At 39.8% G+C, this 22,966-nt stretch overlaps 2 protein-coding genes across 4 annotated transcripts; one reads left to right on the top strand and one right to left on the bottom strand.

The window, feature by feature from the left end:
- Positions 1-2,046: 2,046 nt before the first annotated feature.
- Positions 2,047-6,648, bottom strand: LOC111870402 (60S ribosomal protein L23). The gene is made up of 5 exons (XM_023862657.2): positions 6,541-6,648; positions 6,249-6,332; positions 5,657-5,785; positions 2,418-2,531; positions 2,047-2,181 (listed from the first exon to the last, which is right to left on the bottom strand). The coding sequence occupies exons 1-5, from the start codon at positions 6,551-6,553 to the stop codon at positions 2,099-2,101; spliced, it is 423 nt and encodes a 140-aa protein (XP_023718425.1). The 5' UTR covers positions 6,554-6,648; the 3' UTR covers positions 2,047-2,098.
- Positions 6,649-6,960: 312 nt separating this feature from the next.
- LOC111870401 (metaxin-2) lies at positions 6,961-22,966 on the top strand. Of its 3 annotated transcripts, none has more exons than XM_033753835.1 (7): positions 6,961-7,000; positions 7,637-7,826; positions 8,898-8,974; positions 13,372-13,464; positions 15,924-16,088; positions 19,419-19,495; positions 21,339-22,966. In XM_033753835.1, exons 1-7 carry the CDS (start codon positions 6,995-6,997, stop codon positions 21,499-21,501), a joined length of 771 nt encoding a protein of 256 aa, XP_033609726.1. In that variant the 5' UTR covers positions 6,961-6,994; the 3' UTR covers positions 21,502-22,966. The 3 variants fall into 3 exon arrangements, with proteins under 3 accessions (XP_033609726.1, XP_023718424.1, XP_023718423.1); XM_023862655.1 differs by lacking the exon at positions 6,961-7,000 and adding an exon at positions 7,303-7,569 and having other exon boundaries at positions 7,659-7,826; XM_023862656.2 differs by lacking the exons at positions 6,961-7,000; positions 15,924-16,088 and adding an exon at positions 7,289-7,569 and having other exon boundaries at positions 7,659-7,826.

Genomic DNA, 22,966 nt, shown 5'->3' with positions numbered 1-22,966 from the left:
TTTAAATTTGCAGTATCAATAAACTTAAGGTACTAACGGCTCATCTATCTGCCTAACATCACTGACCCTATGTACATTCAATAACTGAGAGTAAGAGTTCTTCTGCCTATTCAAAATATTGTGGGAATCTGCAAGCAATCACCATTCCTTTACTAAGTTACTGCTAGGTTGGCAACCCCTCTTAAAGTCATTTATTCCTCTATAAAGGTCCCTTAATGTTCTTGTTCAGTTCATTGCAAGCTCATAAATTTTTTCTTTCACATATTCCCTCTCTTTATTCCTGAAATGCCTGCTGATTTCATGTGTTATATTTTTCAGATTATCCCCATTTATATCGCTTGGTTCCTGTAACCACAATCTGGTGTGTTTCCTTTGGTCTAATAATTTTGAGCATCCTTCATTGAACCATGGATTATGCTTAAAGTCGCTATTATCTAGACTCTCTGACAGAAATTTTCATATTCTCTAGTAGTTTCCCAAGTTCTATTAATATCGACCTCAGTGTTTTTTAAGTTTTCCAAAGCTGCAAACCTATTTGAGAGTTCAACATGATACTGCTCTTCACCCTCTACCTCATTTAATTTCTTGAGACTGAACCTCTCCATACAAACTCACTGCCAGTCTCTCCATAACTTTTGCCACCATCAGATAATGATATCACAGTCTGCTACCCTGAATAATCGGACATCAAGTATACTTGAATGCCATCTCCTATCTATCAAAATATGGTCACTCTGGTTGTATGTCTTTCCATTAGGATATGTCCAAATAAATTTATACATGTTATGATGTGGGAAAATCATATTTTAACAGGATTTTTGGATATGGCCTAACTCCATTATAATTACTAATTTCGTCCAAACCCTCATTCCCAGTCATTGGTTATAAAATGTGTTTCCTATTCTGACGCTGAAATTTTCATGTGGTATTTAGGGAATTTATCGAATACATGTTCGACTTCTTCACAGAACCTGTCTTTTGTATCATCAGTTTATTCTGCTGGGGCATGAATATTCAGAATGATATCACACCAGTGACCTCTTATTATTAAAACATCCAACCACCAACAAACTCTAGCCTTATAACTGTTTATACGATTCTCTAAAAACTGTACCTAATTCACGATTCTCATTCCTTTCCACAGAAAAATGTATATTTGCCTGCTGGTTTGGTAGCACTGTCCCATCAGACTTCCTGTACTCCCATGAAACTGAACTTGAATCTACTTTCTTTTGCTTAGGTCGTTTATCCAAGGAATGTGTCCAGGTCTGAGACTTCTTGTGATCTTTCGTAACAAGCTTATTTTTTACAGTGAGGAGTTCTTCGCCTCATGCCCAACCCCCAAGCTGGAGGACCACCCATTATTGGCCGTCCACAACTACTTATTCAATATATTCGCAGCTACCCTCCATCTGCAACCTGAGAACATGCGGTGCGGTGACTAGGGACCAACTTAACAACCAACCATCCATGTGGATGAGAATCATCTCACCTATAACTAAATGGAATATATGACAAAAAAAAAATCTCCGATGAAATCAAATGCAGTAAAAACTCCATATATGACAAAGAGCAATTTGTTATGGCAAATAATTGTAAAATGTGTGAGCTCAAACACTATATAGCTTGCATTAACGGTTATGCACTGCATTATTCAGATGACATACATGTGATGATTGGTTAAGCCCTTCAAGATAACACTGAAATAAAATGCCCCTTTACATGGTCCTGCCTAGAGCAACTATGATACTAGACTATGTTCAATGCTGTACTTGTTTCCATCATGCTTTTCATCTGTGTTCATGTATATGCACCAAACCTTGGTGGGTGGCTGCTGCTGATTTGAAAGGAACAGGTTTCAAGTCACACGATGCTATGTGTAACTCATTCAAGGCTCTCTCAGTGTCTGAAGAGCAGAAACAGACTAACAAACAAAACCTTTTCAAGTGTGCATAATTACAATGTTAAACAAGGGTTTACTGTACTAATTACTACCACTGTTGGACATGGGATTTCCAAGGGCAGGTGATATTAAATAAACCACACTTATTATGAGACAAACTCTTTATACAGGAAACTTTGAATACAGGATGGGTAGTCAAGCAATACTGCTTGCATTTGAAGCAATCCTTGGCCACAGATCAGCACACTCCTTAGCAACTGGGCCTGTAATGGCGCTACCTGCAAAAGAATTACAAAATTACTGATCATACAAGTGCCAGGAAATGATAGTTTCCTATCTTTAATTCAGGCCTTAATCTACACCCAATGATACATTCAAATTAGAGTACAATGCTCACATTACTGGTATTTTTCTCTATGTGCCAACAGATTCTATGCTTATGTCTTCAGGTCATGAATTAAGATCAATGGAAAAAAAATATTTGTTCACTTCTTGAAATCTTGTTTCTTCTCACCTTTCATCTCCCCTTTGTTGTTTACAATAACACCTGCATTATCCTCAAAGTAGATGAAAACACCATCCTTCCTGCGGAATGGTTTTCGCTGCCTGATTACTACTGCAGGCATAACTGAAAATGGTTTCAAGAGAAAACAATCCTCACAAAAAGGTAAGTATTCATGTTTATATATACAGTAGAACTTGGTTATAACGTCATCAAAGGGACCTAAAAATAGTGTCGTTATAAACGAATGTCGTTGTAACCGAAATGGGCACTTCCACAGTAGCCTTATGTTAGTCACGTAAAAATCTACCAAAAACCGAGTTAAAATGTTGCATTTTTTAGTGAAATACGTAGTTAAGTACAGACTAACGTAACATTAACGTGGAATTGCCCAAATGTGTAATATCAAAGACATATTACAGCGCTTTTCACTGACAATACACACCGCACTAATACTGTATATTAAAGGTAGGCCTACTCACCAAATTACAGTAGATTACATCAATTGTTGTGCCTTACTGTACCTAGATACGAGTACAGTAATCAGTTATCTTCATCTGTTTCCTGTTACTTGCCCAATACACACTTTCTAAATTACGTTCAATGTCCATATCAGAGAAATTCAGGAATGAAAATGACGTTACATACGAGGTTGATGCATTTGTGCATGTCGTACTAAGCAAGGTATAAAAACAGTTGCTTTATGAGGAATTAGTTCGTACCATTGAATATTTGACGCAATAGACAAGGTGTCGCAGAAACCGATGTTGCTATAACCAAGTTTTACTGTATATAAAACATTAATCTTGTTTGGCTAATGTCTGATAAATGAATGTTTTTCAATGAAAAATCATCATAAAACTGATATGATAGCAAGAGTAAGTCTCAGGGGCATAAAAGTCACACAACTCTGAATGTATAATATGCAGGCTGGTTTGAAGTGCTGGAAATCGGCTGGATTCAAAGCTTGAAACCAAGTTGTAACCCATCTTCAACGTGCTCCCATGCAGAACTCAAACAGTGCTTAAAACTCATCATGGATTTATTAGTAAAACATGGACATTTAACAGGATATTACATCTTCACATGTGACATGCATACAATTTCCTGCTCTCATGCTTGATATATGATGAATATCAGAATGTACGGGGCATGCAGTAGCGTAGTTGGTTGAGGCACTATGCTAAAAGATGGAAGGTCATGGGTTCAAGTCCTGACAAGGTCATTGGATTTTTTCAATTGACCTAATCCTTCCAGCCGCACTATGGCCCTGGGGTCGACTCAGCCTCTAACAGAAATGAGTACCAGGAATGAAATAATTTTCCTGGGGAGTAAAGCATGGCTGGCATGTAAGGCTGACAACCTTACTGCCATCTTTGAGCCGATTGTCTATCTAGATAATGTGGGACCCTCAACATCTCACAACAATATGGGTCTTCGCTTTACTTTTTTTATCAGAACATACACATTGCCTAGAATTTCCTTTGCTGCCTAGTGATAGAGACTAGCTCTAAAGGGCCCAAGGGACCCAAATGAATAACACCCTTCACAATTCTAAAACAGAAGCAAATCCAGCTCCCAAAACATAATTTTAAACTAAGACACTGGACAACACCCAACATAATTTTACAATTAACAGACCACTGTCACAAACCTTTCAAAGGATAATGAACGTAGACTCTGAATTTATGTACAGTACTTGCATGGGATTATGCGTTCAAGGCAGTGCTACAGCTGAATTTTCTAATTTTAGCATATACACAGTGTGTTCAGGATCTGTTGGCGAATTGTGGCATTAAGATTCTTGAAGTTTCAGCTGTAGTTTCCTATAATTTCCAAGTGCAAGCATCGCTGCATCGTGTGCTGACCTTGAATGTAACAGTACTGTTCTGACGCTCGCTGGAAAATGGAGGTTGAACAGACAGCCAACATCAAATTTTGTGTAAGTTAGGCAAAACAGCCAGAGAAGCGTAGGAAATGATGAAAAGTGTGTACAGAAGTGACTGTCTGAGTTGCTTGAACATTTTTCAAGGTATGCTGTATTTTGTGATGGCAGGGAGGACACTGAAGACGCTCCACATGCATCAAAGACGAGAACAAGTCACGCTGAAGAAAATGTGAAAAAATTGACCGAAATTCTTGCATCAGACAGATGTGTTTCTGCAAGACTCATCGAGCTTTTGGGAATACCAAAAAGCACTGTGCATCAAATTTCGACCGAGGATTTGGGCAAACAGAAGGTCTGTGTGCGGTTTGTACCGCATGTGCTGTCAGGTGATGAGAAACATGCCAGGGTGGAACACTGCAAAGACACGTTATGGTCGGCCCAAAGTGATACAAAATTTACAAAATCGATTGTTACTGGTGACGAGACATGGCGTTTTCAATATGAGCCTCCCACAAAGCGGCAGAGTGCAGTGTGGTTGAGCCCAAAGAAGCTGAAACCAAAGAAAGCGCGCACGCAAAAGAGTCGAGTAAAGACACTGCTGTTGTCTTCGATTCCAAAGGAATCATCCACAAGGAATTTCTGCCAGAAGGTCAAACAGTGAATTCTGATTATCATCTCGGGCTCCTCAGTCGTTTGTGGGTGAGAATTCCTCAAATTCAACCTCAATATCAAGAGCAAGGTTCCTGGTTGCTCCTCCATGACGATGCCCCACCCCACAAATCAAAGATCTTGTGTGATTTCTTGGCCAGAAAAGGGATCACAGTCCTTGATCATCCTCCGTATTCAGCAGATTTGGCTTAAGCACATTTCTGGTTGTTCCCAAAAGTTAAGTTGTCGATGAAAGGAGACTGTCACGACACCATGCAGGACATCCAAAGGGAACCTACTGCAGTTTTAAATGTGATTTTACAAAAGGAGTACAGTGCCTACTTTCAAAAACTTTTCAATCAATTCCAGCTATGTATCGATTCAGAAGGAGACTGTTTTCAATAAAAAGAGTGGAATTTTGAAAATAGTTCACGTCTTGTATTTTTAATGAACACAGTCCTAACAGAACCTGGACACACTATGTATGTGATCCAAACACATGCATCAGTACATTTGTGTCTTATTTCTAAATCTACTATGGTATGGAAAACAGTAGTTCATCTGGTGTCCTACACACAGGCTAACAATATACAATACCAACTGAAATAACAATGTATGAAATATAATACCAGACTGACTTGAAGGAAAGGAGTATATGGTCTCACTCGAGTCAATTTGAGTCTTGTATATATATGAGCAGCTGCATGTACTTTACCCTTCTTTCTGAGCTCAGGCTTGCCCTTTTTCACAGTAGCCACGATCATGTCACCAGATCCTGCTGCTGGCAATCGGTTCAGGCGACCCTTTACTCCCTGCACAGCAATCACATACAAGTTCTTGGCGCCTGAAACACGAAAAGTTAACTAAAAATACCAATGTGACTAAGCCCTTTACGAATGCTTCATACACTCTCACACCTTACTTTCTCCATTTCAGCACTTTATGTTTAAACTCACAAGTATCCAACAAAATCTTTAAATATTAAAACCTTCAGACTGAAAAATGATGTCCTACCAGTTCTTGCAATCTCTCCAGCTTTAGCACAGACCTGTAGGAACATGCAACAGCCCTCTGATTGCGTTAGTGGTTTTCTGTTCTCCAGAGAAAGCAGTCTTCTAATATTATACAAATGCTTTCAGAAAAACTTTACACGGATTGAAATAATTACTGCAAACTTATACAACAGATTGTAGCAAGTTTCTTCCATAAGTGCACAATTACTTACAAAACTTTACGCTATAACCTAAATCTCAACAGCAGGTCCGTAATTCAACATACTGGCATTCTTCCAGTATAGTTCAACTTACCAGTGTTATCTGCACAGTTGATAACGGCTCCAACTGGTAAACCCAATGATATTCTAAACTTGGCTCCTGCGGAGCCACCACGTCCTAAAATTTAACAATAAACAAACTCAAACCAAACATCACTCTTACAAGCAAATGAAACGTGTACATATCCGCACTTACATAACAAACCGATTGACAATTTAAACGAAAAATCCGCTTGTATACATTATCATAAAATGGAGGATTTGTATGCAGTGATGACAACAGGTTGGATAATTTCAGATTTGTTAATACAGAAAAATTTCCTCACCTCTTTTCGACATAATGAAGAGCTTCTAACCGGAAACAGATCAGTGCGTTCGATTATGGTCGCAATCAGAATTCTCGTCGAAGTGAACTCCTGCGTTCCCAGAGCCTAGCGCTTATACAGCGGTCAAAATTTGAAGCTCTCACCATGTGAAATTTCTTGTAAAGGGTACAGTTTCAAAGCGAAACTTATATCCCATTATAGGCAATGGGTTTTCTTGCAGCTATTTCTAATTGCTCACCTATTGCGCACGTCTCGAGTGCTGCAGTTCTAAATAAAACGAAGTGACAAACTCTTTCTCTAAAACTAATTTCCTCTTGAAGAAAGCAGTCTTCTGGGATTTGGCACCGTGTATATGTGGTGTTAACCGACGTTTCCTCTTGTCTCGTATGGTTTCCTTTAAACTTATCACTCACCTATCTCCTAGGGTTGACACTTGAATACAGTTTCCCAGAACATGTTGGTAATGTATTAGTAGAGAATAAGTTTCACACCCATATAAAACAGTAAAAAGTAAGTTAAAGTTAAGGTATCCCTGTAAAAGGCCATGGAGACCCATAGGGTTTGAGATGTTGAGGTTCCCACATTTTCTAGACAATCGGCTCATAGATTGCGGCAAGGTTGTCATCCCTACGCGCCGGCCGCCCTTTACCCACAAGATTATTCCTGGTACTCATTTATCAACAGCTTTAGATGAGTTACTCATTTATTAGAATTAGTCCAAGACTCTCCGTTGCTTCGAACGTCAACAGAACTTCTACATGATTACTTGGCGTTCAAACACCTCAATGAGAACCCCACGTCTCACTGCAAGGAGATAGACGTACTGCTACATTCAGACGGATTTTAGCGCATAACCTGTTCACAGTTCTTGAACGCACTTACAGCGGTTGATCACGTTCATAGTAATGACAAGAGTCCTGTAATATAAATAGGTGCTATTTGTGTCGGTTGGTTTTGTTTAATGTTTACGGAACACAACTGAGATGCCTTCTGTACTCTTAACAGAATCAATAGCTTTAGAACTTGGTGGTATGTGTGTTGAAAATTACTTACAAAAGTCTCAAACACAGTATCTAAATGTGGCTAATTTTTACAGATAAAAAATTATCGTATTCCAGCTCAAGAGCCGTGGCCTCAGGACGTGAAGTTATTCCAACCCTACGAAGTAGAACAAATATTATTGCCAGACAACGCAAACTGTCTTGCAGTGCAAGCATTCTTGAAGATGTGTGGACTGGATTTTGAGGTGGAACCAAGGAGTAATGCAGAGTACATGTCACCCTCAGGTACACAAAACTGCAAACTTAATTGTTGGTTTTGTAATTACACTCAACTCTCGATTATCCGGGATAATGGTGGGGATGGAAATCACGATTAATCGAAAACCTGGTTAAGACAAATTTTATTAAAAGTAGTACTGTAATAGTGTACCTTGATAAAACTATAGGCCTACCTCTATTTAAATTTATTCAACCTCATTTTTATGTTATCTCATGACCTATTTAATACATTTTTTACATTACACTGAAGTATGAATTAGTTATTTCAGTCACAATGTTCAACAACATCCATCACTTTTTACGAATATTCACACTTAACACTTAAAAAAATTTAATATTGTCGTTTGCTTTTTCGCGGCATTTTCCTTTTTACGGATATCCGTACGAAGCCTACGTAATATTAGCTCGTCACTTAATAAACTGTTCTCTTCACTCTCAAGATAGTCTAGTAAGGATTCCAAATGATTAAGAGCAGCACCATGTGATATTTTCTTACTAGCAGCACTGTCCACCTCTTCCTCATTCTCACTTTCTTCCCGCTTTTCTGGCTGCACCCCCACTGAACTTACGATTTTGTCACTGCTTAACATTTAGAAGCCCAGCTCACATGAGTCACAGTCAAACCACTCTCTTATATTTTCCTCATTGACTTCTTCACTACCATGAACTTGGCTAGCCAATTTTGTCAATTCTATGGCTATCTCATTTTCACTGAATCCAGTGAATCCATGGATTTTGCTAATGCACTTGAAGATCGATACAAAGAGACTAACTGGGGCGGTGTATCTGTCCTTGACTTTCCACAAATCCTTGCATTCTTTCACCCCTACCCTAGAACTGTGTTAGCATAACGGGACCAAAAAATGCAGAGCTTGGTTCACAGTGGTGTGAAAATAGTGTTACAGCTCACCATGTGAAACAAAAGTGAATGAATATTAAACATATAAGCCTCAAAAAAAGCCCTGGTTAAGCCGCAAACCAGTTTGTCCGTCCTCGGATAATCGAGAGTTGAGTGTATATGTTTTGAGCTTCTGAAATGTTATGTGTGTACATATGTATGGTGAGTTTTGGTTCTAGGTCGTGTGCCATTTATCAAGTGTGGTGCTTTTGTTGTTGCTGAGTTGGATCCGATTATTTCTTTTGTCAACCACAAGGTAAATAAATTAATGTCCAAATTGAAGAAATGGGTGCAGCTTCCCCTCTCTTTCTTGCCCCCTTCCCATTTCCATGACCCTCTAATAGGCCTGCCTCCTTCCCCAACATGTCACATGCACAATACAACTGCAGTATTACCATTTAACACATTTTTGTTTTAAATTAGCTAAAACAACATAACTGAAGCTAATCCAAACGTAAATGTAAGGTTATATCGCATGTTACCTGGTATGATTGTTAACTAATAATTTAGTTAGAATATGATGAAATATTAATTAGGTTATAAGTACCCTACCTTCTCGTGTTTGAAATGCTGGAAACTGTATTTGCCTTACAATTTTCCATCAGTAATGCAACTATTTATTTCTTTATTCACATTTGCATTCGCTATTAACACAACATGTTTTGGCCCCAAACAGCCATCTTGAGGTGCCCCATTATTCCAGACCTGCCACACTGTGCTGAGTACTGTCCATTCCACATGCATGTAACTGAACATTTTGTAATTAAAATTTTATGATTGCAGTCAACTTATGTGTGTTAAAATCTTATATGTTACAATTCAATTAAANGCACCGCGACCAGTTTGATCTATTGTGCTTCCCTCTATGATATTCTACCAGTCTCTATACCCTACCGATAAATGGTGCGTACCATCAGTCCCTCCGAGCAAGCGAGTTCGGCCGCTTGCTTAGCGGTGTCTATAATGCTTCCCCCATCTATCGGAGGCCTTAGAGACTATTGTTGGGCGGGAAACATCCTGGAATATGGCTCAGTCATCCCCTTTGGGGATATGAGGTTCTTTTATGTGCTGTAAAGTTATGACACGTTCCAGTTGTCTAAGTAATATACTCTTCCTCAGTTGTTTACATTGCAGTGGCTCACTCTTTCCATATGCAAGCTTGTTATGTTTTGTCTGCAGCTGTGCCCCTTGCTTGTCCATTGTTCCCACAAGCCATGTCTGATGTTGTCTTTGCATGTGCAGACATAATGTAAACAACTGATTGACTGTCAGTTATACCTGTGCTAGAGGGTTCCATATCTAAAAGCCCTTGAAGTCTTTGATGTTTGTAATTCATCAATAGAAGTATGAATCTTTTTACGCAAAAAATGGACATAACTCTGATTTCTTATTGACTGCTACTAGTTCTAGTTTTGCTTTTGTGTTCTGTGATGGTAGGTATGGTAGGTATTTCTTTTGAAGTTTGGGAATGTAAGAGGTTTTGAAACTTAAATTTCTACTGTAGGGAAAATTTTTTACTCTAATATGACCATAGATTTGGGCCCCAGGAGATTCCTTCAAATCATGTTCACAATATTTGTAGGGCTCACCAATCCCCACATCCAGTTACTTGATTCGTATGAAGTTCTGCCTCTTATTACTCGTACAAGTAGAAAAATATGGGCTAACTTTACTTAGGTTTGAACGTTTTTATTTTAGTGCTACAATGTGAACCACAGCAAGAATCGTGCTGTAATTCATCCATATTTTCAGTATTTAGAATTCAGAACAGAATTCTGTTTATCAGCATAATCAACAAAGTTTGGTATGTTCTCCTCATTGTCAGATGGGCTCATTGTAACTGGTTGTTTATATCTTGGTAAAAGTTATACAAGCAGTGTCATATATACAGGGTGTTTCACGACTTTAGGGCATAACTGCAGGAGGTGATTTCCTAGGTCTTTGTGATCAAAAAAGTTCATATAAACATGTCCAATTTTGGATGGTTACGGAGTTATGACCGTTTTTTCATTCCCGTACATGCCCTCGTGTGAACCGCGTCTATCTGACAGGTCGCAATTTTTAGCCAGCTACAGACAGAGTGGTCTTGTTATCTCGACACTTTGAGAAGTACCAAAGGCGTGGTGGGTTGGTATGTACCCTCACGGTTCACAACCGAGTGGCAGCCTGTGTTGTGGCCAGCGATGGCATTTTCGAAAATCAGCTCTAAGCACCAATAAATTCAAATTAAAGGTAATTTCACGAAGTTAACTTTACATTAATACTTTAAATGTATCATGTATTATGCTGGTTTATTATTTTGTTCCATTTTTTGTCAGTAATTGTTACCTTCTATTCTGAGTTTAAAACGGTCATAACTCCGTAACCATCCAAAATCGGACATTTGTTTATATGAACTTTTTTGATCACACAGACCTAGGAAATCACCTCCTGCAGTTATGCCCTAAAGTCGAGAAAAACCCTGTATGTATGTATATATACATACAGGGTGTCCCAAATATGCCAAACTTCGGGAGGGTGTTCCTTATGTTATAGTATGCCGATATAACCCAAAACACCTATGTCCAAAGTTGAACGGTTACAGAGATAATGGCCAGAGAAAAGTGTGGTCTTCTGGCGGGTCCACACACTGTACCTGTCAGCTGGCTACTCTTATCTGCGTTTGTCCTTGAATGTGGTGATGGCAGCTCACGTTAGCCCCATACACTCGCATACCAGAACGCGCAGTCAGCAATCTTATGTCAGCGCTTGCCATTCATGTGTCATGTATAGTGCTTGGAACTCTTAATGACAACTTTGACATGACATGCGAGTTTTTTGTAGTTCAATTTAATGGCTTCATGTCACTCACAAGTTAGTTTGATGTTACGTACATTATTAACATTACAGAAACCACATATTCCTGCCAGTTTTAATATGTATTTTATAATCAACAAGTGTGGAACACCGGTCAAAGTTTCACACTTCTCTGGCCATTATCTCCGTAACCGTTCAACTTTGGACATAGGTGTTTTGGGTTATATCGGCACACTTTAACATAAGGAACACCCTCCTGAAGTTTGGCACATTCCTCCTGGGACACCTGTATATATATATATTGTAACGTGTTTCGTTACTGAAGACACTGTAGAGATGGTTAATTGGTTTATTGAACAATCTACAAATATCGGCTACAATTAATTATCACACAGCTGCGGGGTTTCACACTTTATAACTCTGTCTTCAGTAGTCTACACGTTTACAGTAGGGGAGCTGTGTATCACTGTATCACACACTCCCAATTACACAATCACAAACTCGTCCGGTTCTTCTTTCCGCGACGGCTGCTATACTCCAACTGTAGTCGGCTGACTGGAGAACTGTTGATAACACACTCGCTCGACTACTACTGAACTCGGCGACTGCTGCTATATGTCAACTCGACTCGGCGACTGTTACGTTACAACTCTGCGACTGCTACGTTACAACTCGACTCGCAGGCTTGCTCCGAACTAACTCGGAACTGTCTTCGGCGATGGACACGTTACAACTCTGCAGTAGCCACATTAGAACTAACTCGCAGCCGCTGTGCAGCTCACTTATATAGCCGCAGTGCTTGCCTGTTGCGTAATGAGTGCCACGTCATCCTGTTACGTCACCGCTGTTGACTCGCGTTGCATAGCTACCAGGTTGCGGGGGCTTGGCTAACTTCGGCTCCGCTCGGCTCACTTCGGCTCCGCTTGTGACGTCACCACGGGGAGAGTGGCGGGGTGATGACTCGCCTATTACGCGAGCGCTACGTTACCGCCACGTGCCGCTGGGGAGGTAGGGGTCCTTCGTTGCGCAACATGTCACACTATCTTGGAAGGAAAGACAGTTTTGTATTCAGTAAACTCAATGTTGCAGTACAGTGGGTACCACCCCTGTGATGGTATTGGTGCAGTTCAGGCTTCACCTTCAAGTGCATGATGATTTTGTGTGGTAGTCAGCAGTCACTTGAAGGTTAGAAGAACAGTGAAAGTAGACTGTGATGGCTATGTCCCACATCCCTCCCAAAGCAGAGATATTCATACTATCATTCAGTGCAAACCAACCTCTTCAGTTGGTATTTCTTTCCTCTTGTTCATAGTGACAGCATTTGGATTACTGTTAACTTTGTGAAGGAGAAATTGATGTCATGACAATGGAGTGACCTTCAGATTGTTTTTGTCAGCTCAAAAAAAAAAAAATTTGAAGACTGTAGAACTAGCAAGTAGTCATAAGACATTTGAGATGAAAAGTTTGTTTACTTTTTGTATTGAACCAGATTTATTACTATTAGTTTCTCTGTGCTACAAGCTGGAAGGTCCTGGGTTCAAGTCCTGATGAGGTCATTGGATTTTTTTTCAGTTGACCTAATCCTTCCACCTGCACTAGGCCCTGGGGTTTACTCAGCCTCTAACAGAAATGAGTACCAGGAATTAATTAAATAATTTTCCTGGGGAGTAAAGTGCAGCCAGTGCGTAAGGCTGACAACCTTACCGCCATCTTTGAGCCGATTGTCTAGATAATGTGGGCCCCTTAACGTCTCACAACCCTATGGGCCTTCACAGCCTGGTACAGGGATAGCTTTACTTGTTTTACTTTTTATTGTCAGATTCAGCAGTTGTTGAAAATGAAGATGTGTCTTTCCAGGGCATCAGCTTATCTGACAAGCTAGACAGTGTACAGAAGGCGGATATGAGAGCTTACATGTCTCTCATTAACACAGTTCTTGCCAATGCTGAGGTGAGTCATAATTACTTGGATGAGAATTCTGTTATTGTTAATTTGTTAACTCAAATCACTATGTCAGTGCATGAAATGTTTGCAGTTCTATTTATGCTCAGTGTGTCAGCTTATCTTCAGGGAATTACAGTAGTGTGATGTGTCTTGGAGGAAGGACTTACATTATGATGTAAACACAATTAAACATTTTGTTAAGCATAGCTGTGACACTTTCATTGCAAATTGAATTTTATGAAAATTCCTTAATGTAAAAATTGTAAGTACACGTTTAATTGGGGGCATGCAGTAGCGTAGTTGGTTGAGGCATTATGCTACAAGCTGGAAGGTCGCAAGTTTGAGTCCTGATAAGGTGGATTTTTTCAATTGACCTGATCCGTCCAGCCACACTATGGCCCTGGGGTCAACTCTGCCTCTAACAGAAATGAGTACCAGGAATCTCCCTGAGTGGTAAAGAGCGGCCAGAACATAACCTTACTGTATCTGTGAGCCGATTGTTGAGAAAATGTGGGAGCCTCAATGTCTCACAAACCTATGTGGTTTCACGGCCTGTTAAAGGGATAGCTTTACCTTTTACATGTCTGATGAAGGTGGGAGGCATGTACTAAATGGGACTGTGAGAAATTGGTTGCAAAGATGTGAACTGATTCAGAATAAGGTTTAATGTCAGGTTCTGCTGTGGTGGTTGTGAACAATCCAGTTCCTTCAGTGGTCAACTTTGTGTCCTGGGTGGGGGGGATTTTGGAGCAATATGCTCGTATTGAAGTACCTGAGAGAAACAAGTAAAGCTGAATTCCATGATAACATCAACAAACTAATTTCAATAAATTATTACTATTAATCACCGTGTAAACTTAATCTTAGTCCATTTTCCTAAAATGGAATTACATTGAATAATATTTTTCTTTTATTGTGGCATGTGTATCAAGTTATGGTCCTGTTAAAGTTTCTGTCTACCCCTCTTACAAGGTTTCTGAAATTTCTATCCTCAATAGTAGGATGATGATAGAGGGGACATACAGTGCAACATGGGCACTGAAAAATGGTAGGAGCCTGGCAGTCTCCACATGTCTGAAGTCTTAAACTCTATAATAGGCTGAAAACTGATTTTTAACCTTTAACATATGAATGTTTTATATATATCTAACAGCAGTTAACACCCCAGGCTGTGTCATGTTATATTTATTTAATGCAGGATGCCCCTCCTCTCCCCCCCTGCTCTCTTTGGGAGTGCTGACAGTTCGATCTTGCTTGAAACCAAAACAAACCCAGCAAGGTCATGTCAGTGGTTCATTTGTTATCTCTGAAGAATTAAATTGTTTATCATGGTACTGATTTCGATACCATTTACTTTTAGATATGACTGTTTATGACCTGGTCAGCCAAATAGAGCCCAGCTTTGTTTTGAGAACTGAGGAGTAAAGTGTTTTGCTACTGAAGATGCCATTCTGATTGTTAATTGGTTTATTTAACAACCTACAAGTCTTGGCTACAATTAATTATAACACTGGTATGGGTTTACACAAGTTACAACCCCACACAATAACCTGTCCACTCTGTCCTCAGTAGTCTACACGTATTCACAGTATGATACGGGAGCTATACAAGTGTCACTGTATTACATGCTCCCAATTACTTCTCTTGTGAGCCAAGCATCTGCTTCTCACGCTATCACTTCTAATCACACGTTCCGGTATTCTTCTTTCCGCTACAACTGAACTTGGCGACTGTTCCATACGCACTTTGTCACTCCTGCTCACACACTGACTGACTGCCTCCCTGGCTAGTTCGCTGCTCCTTATTTAGCCCCGTTACGGACAACACAGAAAACAGTTTCGTAATAGGCACCACTGTTGCGTAACATCGTGTTTACCGACTCCCTAGGAACAGTCGTTGCACGGACTCCCAGCCGTGTTTACAAAGTCGTTGCTGGGCAGCAGTGCCGGGAGTTGTTTACGGCTACGTAGCAACTGCAGCATCCCGTGTTACGTCACCACGGGGTAAAGGGGTGTCTACTGAGCTTTGCACACTGATGGACGGAGTGGGGGTATGTGACGTCACTCGCGAGATCACGGAGTTCACGCGACCCCCACCTCCCGCTACGTCATCCACGTCACAATATTTATCTGTGCTCCCAGATTAGTCCTTTGGAATTTCATAACATATATAATAACGATTATATTTTGCATTTCATGTCAAAATAATCACAGTTAATTTTCATTTGTAAAAATTGCTCTTTTGTGTATATGTAGAAAATTGTATTGTCTTTCAGGTTATTTTTAGTATGTATTTCTGTGTTGTGTAGAATGGATAGTATGTAGTTGTTTTTGAAAGTCTGCAATGTTAAAGACTTGAGGCCATTTAAATTCCGGCCGCAGAGGGCTGCTGGCAATTTAAAAGTCCGTGCATTAAATGTTAAAGTGGTCTTCTGTACATTGATCATAGTTAGGTGTATGTTGCAGTTGTATATAACATGGTGTGACAAAACAACACTGCAAGAAGTAACAAAACCACGCTTTGGTTCTGTCCTACCTTGGCCGCTGAATCACATCTTAGCCTGGCAGAAACGTAGCCAAGTGGTGAAGAAGCTTGGGGTTTTGGGCTGGGGAAACAAAACACTGGATGAGGTAACTGTAATGTACAGCTGTGCCTTGATTTATACAGATTTCGTTTACTTATATCTGGAATTATGTGGTTGTTGTATGAGGGGCGGTCAAATGAAAATGGGTCAGAAGCCAAAACATATTAAAGAACATTTCTTACCTCAAAAGTAATCTCCAAAACTGTTAATACATTTATCCCACTGGGAGATAAGATGGTCAGTCCCATCCTTGAACAAGCTTGTGGGCTGTCTACGGAACCACACCTTTAATCAGCCACACATGTCTCCGTCTGATGCAAACCAATGTCCACGAATGTCTCTCTTCAGGTCTCCAAAAATGTGAAAATCACATGGGGAGAGATCTGGACTGTTGGGGGGATGTTGAAGCTGTTCCCAACCAAATCTCTGTAGCGTATTCCTCACAGAGTTGGCAGTGTGGGGCGCGGATTATCATGAAGAAGGATAATGCCGTTCGGTAGCATTCCAGGGCGGTTTTACTTTATGGCACGTCTCAGTTTCTGCGAAGTGTCTTCATAGTGCTGTGCACTGATTGTGGCCCATGCTCGAGAAATTTGACAAGCAAAGGGCCTTTGCAGTCGAAGAAGGTCATCATCACTTTACCGGAACTTGTGTGTACGGCTTTGGATTTCTTCGGTGGGGGAGAATTCACCTGTTTCCACTGTTGGCTCTGCCGTTTGCTCTCGGGTTCAAAATGGTGGCGGCACCAAGTTTCGTCCCCAGTGGCAATATGGAACAGAAAAGCATACTCTTCCCCAGTGATGCAGCCATTCTCTAAGTCTTCTGTTCCTCGGTGAGTTGATGTGGAACCCACTGCGTGCAGTGCGCGGTACAACAGGTGTTTTGTCACAGTGACGTGTACAGAACCATGATTTTCCTGTCAAAAGACTAATTTCTTCCACAGTGATCTGTCGGTTTGCCCGGATATGACCATCCAACGCAGCAGTAACATCAGGAGTGATGACATGATGAGCCTGGCCTGGGCCAGTATCATCTTGCAGTGACACACGTCCCTCTTGGAATCTCTTATGCCACGCCAGCACACGCGAACGTGACATGCTCTGTTTGCCGTAAACAAGAGACATGCGACGATGAATTTCTTGTCCTCCTACTCCTTCTTCAGCAGTCAGAAAGCGCACTACACTTCGCTGTTCTTCTTTACCCGCCTCCATTACTGATGTTGGACGACCACACATAGCGCTAACCTTACTTCCAGCACAATCAACAAACGATTAGTATGCAAGGGCACATCAATGTGCTTTCCCGAGTCCCCACCAGATGTTTGTACCGTAAACAGATTCCAGTGTTACCAACTTGTGCACCGTGTGAGCTATGCGTGGTGACCTGTTTTCATTTGACTGCCCTTTATAGTGACACCATTTTCTTTTAATATATGTGGACAGTTTTTCAGAATTATGCATGACTCCCATATGCCAGAAACTGTCCTGTTATCTAGTGCATGATTTTAAGGGGGTACAATGTGGAGGAGGATGTGTCTAAAACCCAGAAGAAATTTATGGGGTTGGGGAAGGAAGTAGGCTTTAATGAGGTGGATTTAGATGCTGTGGAGGAGTTATTAAACTTGCACAAAGAAGAACTTTCTCCTGAGGATTTAGTTCAACACGAGGGGAAGGGGGAGGAGGAAACAGCAAAGGTTGAGGTTGTGCATACACTCATGATCAAAAGATTGGTGGAAATATTTAACCTGGTAGAGGAAGGTCTTAAATGAAGATGATTTAAGAGTGAACGAAGTTCAAAAGGATCAAGATGTGTTTTATTAGCCATGCAGTGCTACACTGAAATTTTAAAAGGAAAGAAAATGAAATCCTAATAAGCATAATTGATGTCCTTCAAGAAAAAGGAAAGCATTAAACTGCCTGAACCTCATTCCTCTATCTTGGATATCTCGAAATCCAAACAGCTTCCAATAAGTGAGGTGACATCTTTACTTCTTGCTTTTCTACTGTCATTTAACCCACATGACTGCTTTCTCCAGTAACACCTCTTTCCCATACACCACCACTAGCAGGCCACATCAGGTAGTGGTCAGCTTAGTCTAAGCAAAACTTTTTATTTAAAACTTATTTTATTGTTTGACATAGGCTGTTTAATGTCTTTATTAGTAGTAGTGACAAATAAGCAAAATGCTATAAACACATTTAAAGTAAAAGAGCAAAAGAAAAAGACGTTCAGGTGGATACTGAGGCAACATTTCCCCTGACAGATATCATTTTCTTTATTTCTTATGGGAAAGCTATGTTTGATTTATATGCCCATTTTGAAGACTGCAGTTGCTGTGTAAAGTGGTAAGTGGTTGCACTTCACATTCAACTACAATTTGGCACTAGCTTCTTGTTTCACTTAATGACAATGTGTCACCTTCAGAGGTTGTATATTTCCAAAGATAAATTACAGGATTAAAATGGTGAGAAATTCATAGATTATTTAGCAACACACTCTCAACTATACAGGTCAAAGGACTGTAGTTCCCATGTTTTAAGGTACTGTTTCAGAATTTTGGTGCAGGGATTGATGAGAAGAGCAAACAATTCTGTCTGACAGCTTGTTATCAAATATGAAGCAGTTGTTCAAATAGATACACAGCAATGATCTGTTTCATGCTCTGTAAGAGAAGATATTTTGAAATAAACAAAATGAATATTTGTAACAACTGTAACTTGTAGGTCAAGTGGTCATAACATAAAGATGACATTCTACATTGCAGTATCCTGTTGCCTTTCATTGTGGTTAGGGTATATCTAGTTACTTCTAATTTGATACACCAGTTTCTGGTTTGTTGACTTGTTGAAATAGAATAGTTGAAATATATTCTAGTTAATAATTGACAACCACTGTAATGGTAACATGGCATCATAATCAGTAAACAATAACAACAATTTAGTACTTCAGAAGATGGTGTGTTGTGTTAGAAATGGTGATTGACAGATAATACCCAACATGTAGAGACGCACTGTGTCAGAATCAATTTTCATCATGTGATCCTCTGAGAAGATTAGCTCAGTTGACAACACTTCTGTCTTGTATGCAGTTTAAATCTATTCTGAATTACAGTCTATCCTGACTGAGATTGTCATGATTGCTTTGGCTATTAGGCTGGTGCATTAAATTAGGCAACTTCTCTCCAAATTGTTTCCAGTTCAAAGTATGTAATCATCTTCTCATGTCATTGGGTACTAAATATGTCCTCCAGTTAGTGCAGTGGTGTTAAATAGTGTACAAATTTTCTGTGTGACCCAGAAGGATCCACAAATTATGGCTGTACAAAGTGTGTTTAATTGTGAGGACGTGGAACTAGTGACTGTGTTTGTATGCACAGGTGTACGAGGAGATTGAGAACTGCTGCAGTGCCTTGTCAGAGAGGCTTGAAAATCGACCCTACTTCTTTGGAGACAGGTGAGCCAGTTGGTGATGCAGAATGGAAGTTTATGTTGTTTGCCTTCGGTCATATGTCTTTTAACAGTAAACAATGGAGTGTACAGAAACAGATGCTCCTCACTGTATGGTGCTGGAATTCTATGGTTCCTGATGACTGTTCCTGCACATTGGTAATGGTGATGTCAGAATGATACAATACTGTAATGTCTGTTAGCTGATCATATTTGTTGATATATAACACCAAAGTTCTCACTGATTGGATTGTAATTATTGCCTGTCCATTTACATTGTATCAGAGCAATTTATGAAAACTTATATGAATATCCTGTAACCTTTATTATTCAGGAATAAAAAGTAAAAAAAATAAAGGTATCCTTTTAACAGACCATGAAGGCCCAAAGGGTTGTGAGGTTCCCACATTTTCTAGACAGTCAGCTCATAGATGGTGGTAAGGTTGTCAGCCTTATGTGCCGGCTACCCTTTACCCCAAAGAATATTCCTGGTACTCGTTTCTGTTAGAGGCAGAATTGACCCCAGGGCTATAGGGCTGGAAGAATTAGGTAAATTAAAAAAAATCCACCTCATTGGGATTTGATCCCACGACCTATGAATTTTGAATCTATCAGTACTGCAGCATTTATGGTCATATTTTAATTTCAGTGATGAAAAAATGCAAGGCACCACCAGCTGAAAAGCACACATGCACTGTTACAGGCCTGTATGACTTGGCATTCATTTGTCTTTGTTGGAGAAAATACATTCAGTTATACTTCATATTATCCACGTGGTGACGATCCAATTTGTGGTGTATTTGTTCTCCATTTGGAGCATTTGCAAGTGTGGAGCACCTGTTAAGTTCACCAAGTCTGTTGATCTCTCTCTCTCTCTATCATTCTATCTATATATTGTCATGTGTTGGGTATGTTCCGCGACAATTTCACGTGGGTCTCAGATATAGCGAATCTTTATTGGACACTCACTCTTACACACCTTACAATTATCACCACTTGCAGTGTCACTTGACTTCTGGCCCAGTACTCCAATGCGACGTCTCCACTATCCTTGGCCGTGGTTGGATCTCAACTGTCTCTGGCGGCGGCTATCCCAAGATTGTCCCGTTCTCCGGGTCTAACTAGCTCTGCACATATAGGCGTTATGCGGACTGGATACCAGACATCGTTCCTCACAGTTCTGTTACTATTTCGACAGTTCACTGTTACGCAACGATTCTTCTGTTGTTCATCTCTGGGGAGATTCTTTTGTCGTTTCGGCGTTGTCTATGCAACGGCTCCTGTTATTGCGTTACCATGGAAGTATCTACTCCGAACACATTACAATATATACATATATAGAAAAAATCTTGAGAACTGCTTGAGTTATTTTAATAGCATCCAGACAGACTTTGGGGCCTGCCAAGCCTCCTATTCAATGAGTACTGGGGGGCTCTTTCCCCAGGATTAAAGTAGTTGGTGCATGAAGCTGACCAGTCACCCCACATCTAGTGCCAAGGTCAATAAAGGTGCAGCTATACCTCCACTCTCCCGTATGTCTTTATGGTGTAATTTCTGCTTGTATCTTACGTATGCATCACTGAATATTTATTGGAATATGAAACTTGTAAAACAAAAGATATAATGAAAAATGAAACATAATATTTTATTAGCAATTAAGAAAGTTAGTGATGAAAATCCTGCCAGTGTTTTAGATGGGAAACAGATGGTGTCCCAGTTGGGATGTTTTTTTGTGTGGATCACAGATCCAAGAATGCCCTGGAAGCCAACCACATATTTTTTTTATTAACACAACATTGAGTGTAAATTTGGACTTACTTCACAATCCATCATCCATTATTGCATTACAGACCGACCGAGTTGGATGCACAAGTATTTGGACACCTCTTCACAATTCTGACCACTCCACTCCCCAATAACCGGTTTGCAAGCATTGTTCGAGGCTACCCTAATCTCATTGAGTTGTGCAAACTTGTGGAGAAGGAATATTTTGAGAGGACAGCAGAGGCTTGATGCAGCCATCATGATTGATACAGTGTTGATGGGACTTCCTTCAGAAATACTGAGCCACTGGGTGACCACTTGTATTGTTAAGGTTCTGTTTTCATATTTTGCGTTTGATCATAACCCATAGCTGTTTCTGTTATGGATGTGTTATATGCTGTTATATTATTCTCATGTATGTATAACTGTTTTCTTCTTGAGTTGTGGTCAGTATCAGCCTCCAGGTGCACTAATCAAAAAGGTCTTGGTTACATAAAAGTAAACAAATTTTAAAATTAATTGTATTATGCTGATTGGAAATCTGAAGAAAAAGAATTCCATGCCACAATTTTGTACATTGAATTATGTGCCAAAACAGCATGTTTTCCACTTTCACATTCTTTTCTTACTGCTCTTAGAATTCTGATCAGTTGTAGTATGAAATAATGAGGTTCTATCCTCAATATCATCATCATAAGTGGTAAGCATGTGGTCATTTTTTAACCACTTTATAAAGTGAAGCGTTTTAATGGTACATTTTTTCTATCTAAATCCAAAATTTTGTAATAGAAGAGAAATGATTACAGTGGTTTGGCCATGAGAGAAGAATGGACAGAACTTGGGTATCACAGAGGACATTAAAAGAATGAGACCTGTAGGACAACCACAAGCAAGATGACTGGGCAGGTACTAGAAGACACAAAAAGTGAGAAAGGAGCTGGTAAGAAATAAAAAAGAAAGACATGGGCATATAGAAGAGATAAAAGAATTTTCATCCGTTGACCCATATGAAACAGAAGCAGTACTAGAAGATGAATACATTTTTAAAGTATGTATTTCATATTTCATGCTAAATTGTCTGTTATTGAACTTCAGAAAAAGAAAAAGTAGATTCTGATATTCACATTGCAGGACAAAGATGTGTATGCCCAGCAGAGAAACTTGCAGTTTGATACTGACTGTGAATCAGATTGGGGTTATGTATTCCCTGTACCAAAAAACTGTGACTAATTCAAGAGATATGGAATGAGGTTGATAAGCAGAGAAATCCACACTTGATCTGGCTGGATCTTTAACACAGGACCTCTGATAAGTGAAGTATGTGCCTAACTATAAAACATGAGGTCCTCACCTTTTCATTGATGTGAGACTGAAATTTTTCTTCACTCTTGCCAAAAATGGCATTTTCATCTGTGATACTCCTGTCTGTCCTTATTCATGTTCAGTGGGTCATATAACTGAATTCAGTCAGTTGGTGCTGGTAGTATAGAGCTCTGTAAATTGATTTTCATATTGTTGACTGCCTTAAAAGTGTTTGTCCAGCATGCCATATCCATGACTTTTTCATCAGTCTGTGATTAGTGGCTCTGTGTTCTCAGTGGGTGCCATGGTAGTTTTGTTCCTTATGTTTATGAAGTTGGGAGATGTGCATTTAGAGTTGATTTGTACATTGTTTTATTATGCTGGTAATAAAGGATTATTTTAGTTGCAGAAC

This window comes from Cryptotermes secundus, unplaced genomic scaffold (assembly GCF_002891405.2).
Source record: "Cryptotermes secundus unplaced genomic scaffold, Csec_1.0 scaffold1114, whole genome shotgun sequence".
Classification (NCBI taxonomy): domain Eukaryota; kingdom Metazoa; phylum Arthropoda; class Insecta; order Blattodea; family Kalotermitidae; genus Cryptotermes; species Cryptotermes secundus.
The sequence above is the reverse complement of the archived record's forward strand: the minus strand, read 5'-3'. Positions and strand labels throughout refer to the sequence as shown.

Excerpts from the sequence above, each read along its gene's own strand:
- LOC111870402 (XM_023862657.2), bottom strand. Across the intron at positions 5,786-6,248 it reads CAACTGTGCAGATAACACTG|GCGCCAAGAACTTGTATGTG; the intron begins GTAAGTTGAACT and ends TTCGTGTTTCAG. Across the intron at positions 2,182-2,417 it reads CAACAAAGGGGAGATGAAAG|GTAGCGCCATTACAGGCCCA; the intron begins GTGAGAAGAAAC and ends ATTCTTTTGCAG.
- LOC111870401 (XM_023862655.1), top strand. The coding sequence starts at position 7,524 with ATGCCTTCTGTACTCTTAACAGAATCAATAGCTTTAGAACTTGGTG. Across the intron at positions 8,975-13,371 it reads TTTCTTTTGTCAACCACAAG|GGCATCAGCTTATCTGACAA; the intron begins GTAAATAAATTA and ends GTGTCTTTCCAG. Across the intron at positions 13,465-15,923 it reads CAGTTCTTGCCAATGCTGAG|TTGTATATAACATGGTGTGA; the intron begins GTGAGTCATAAT and ends TGTATGTTGCAG.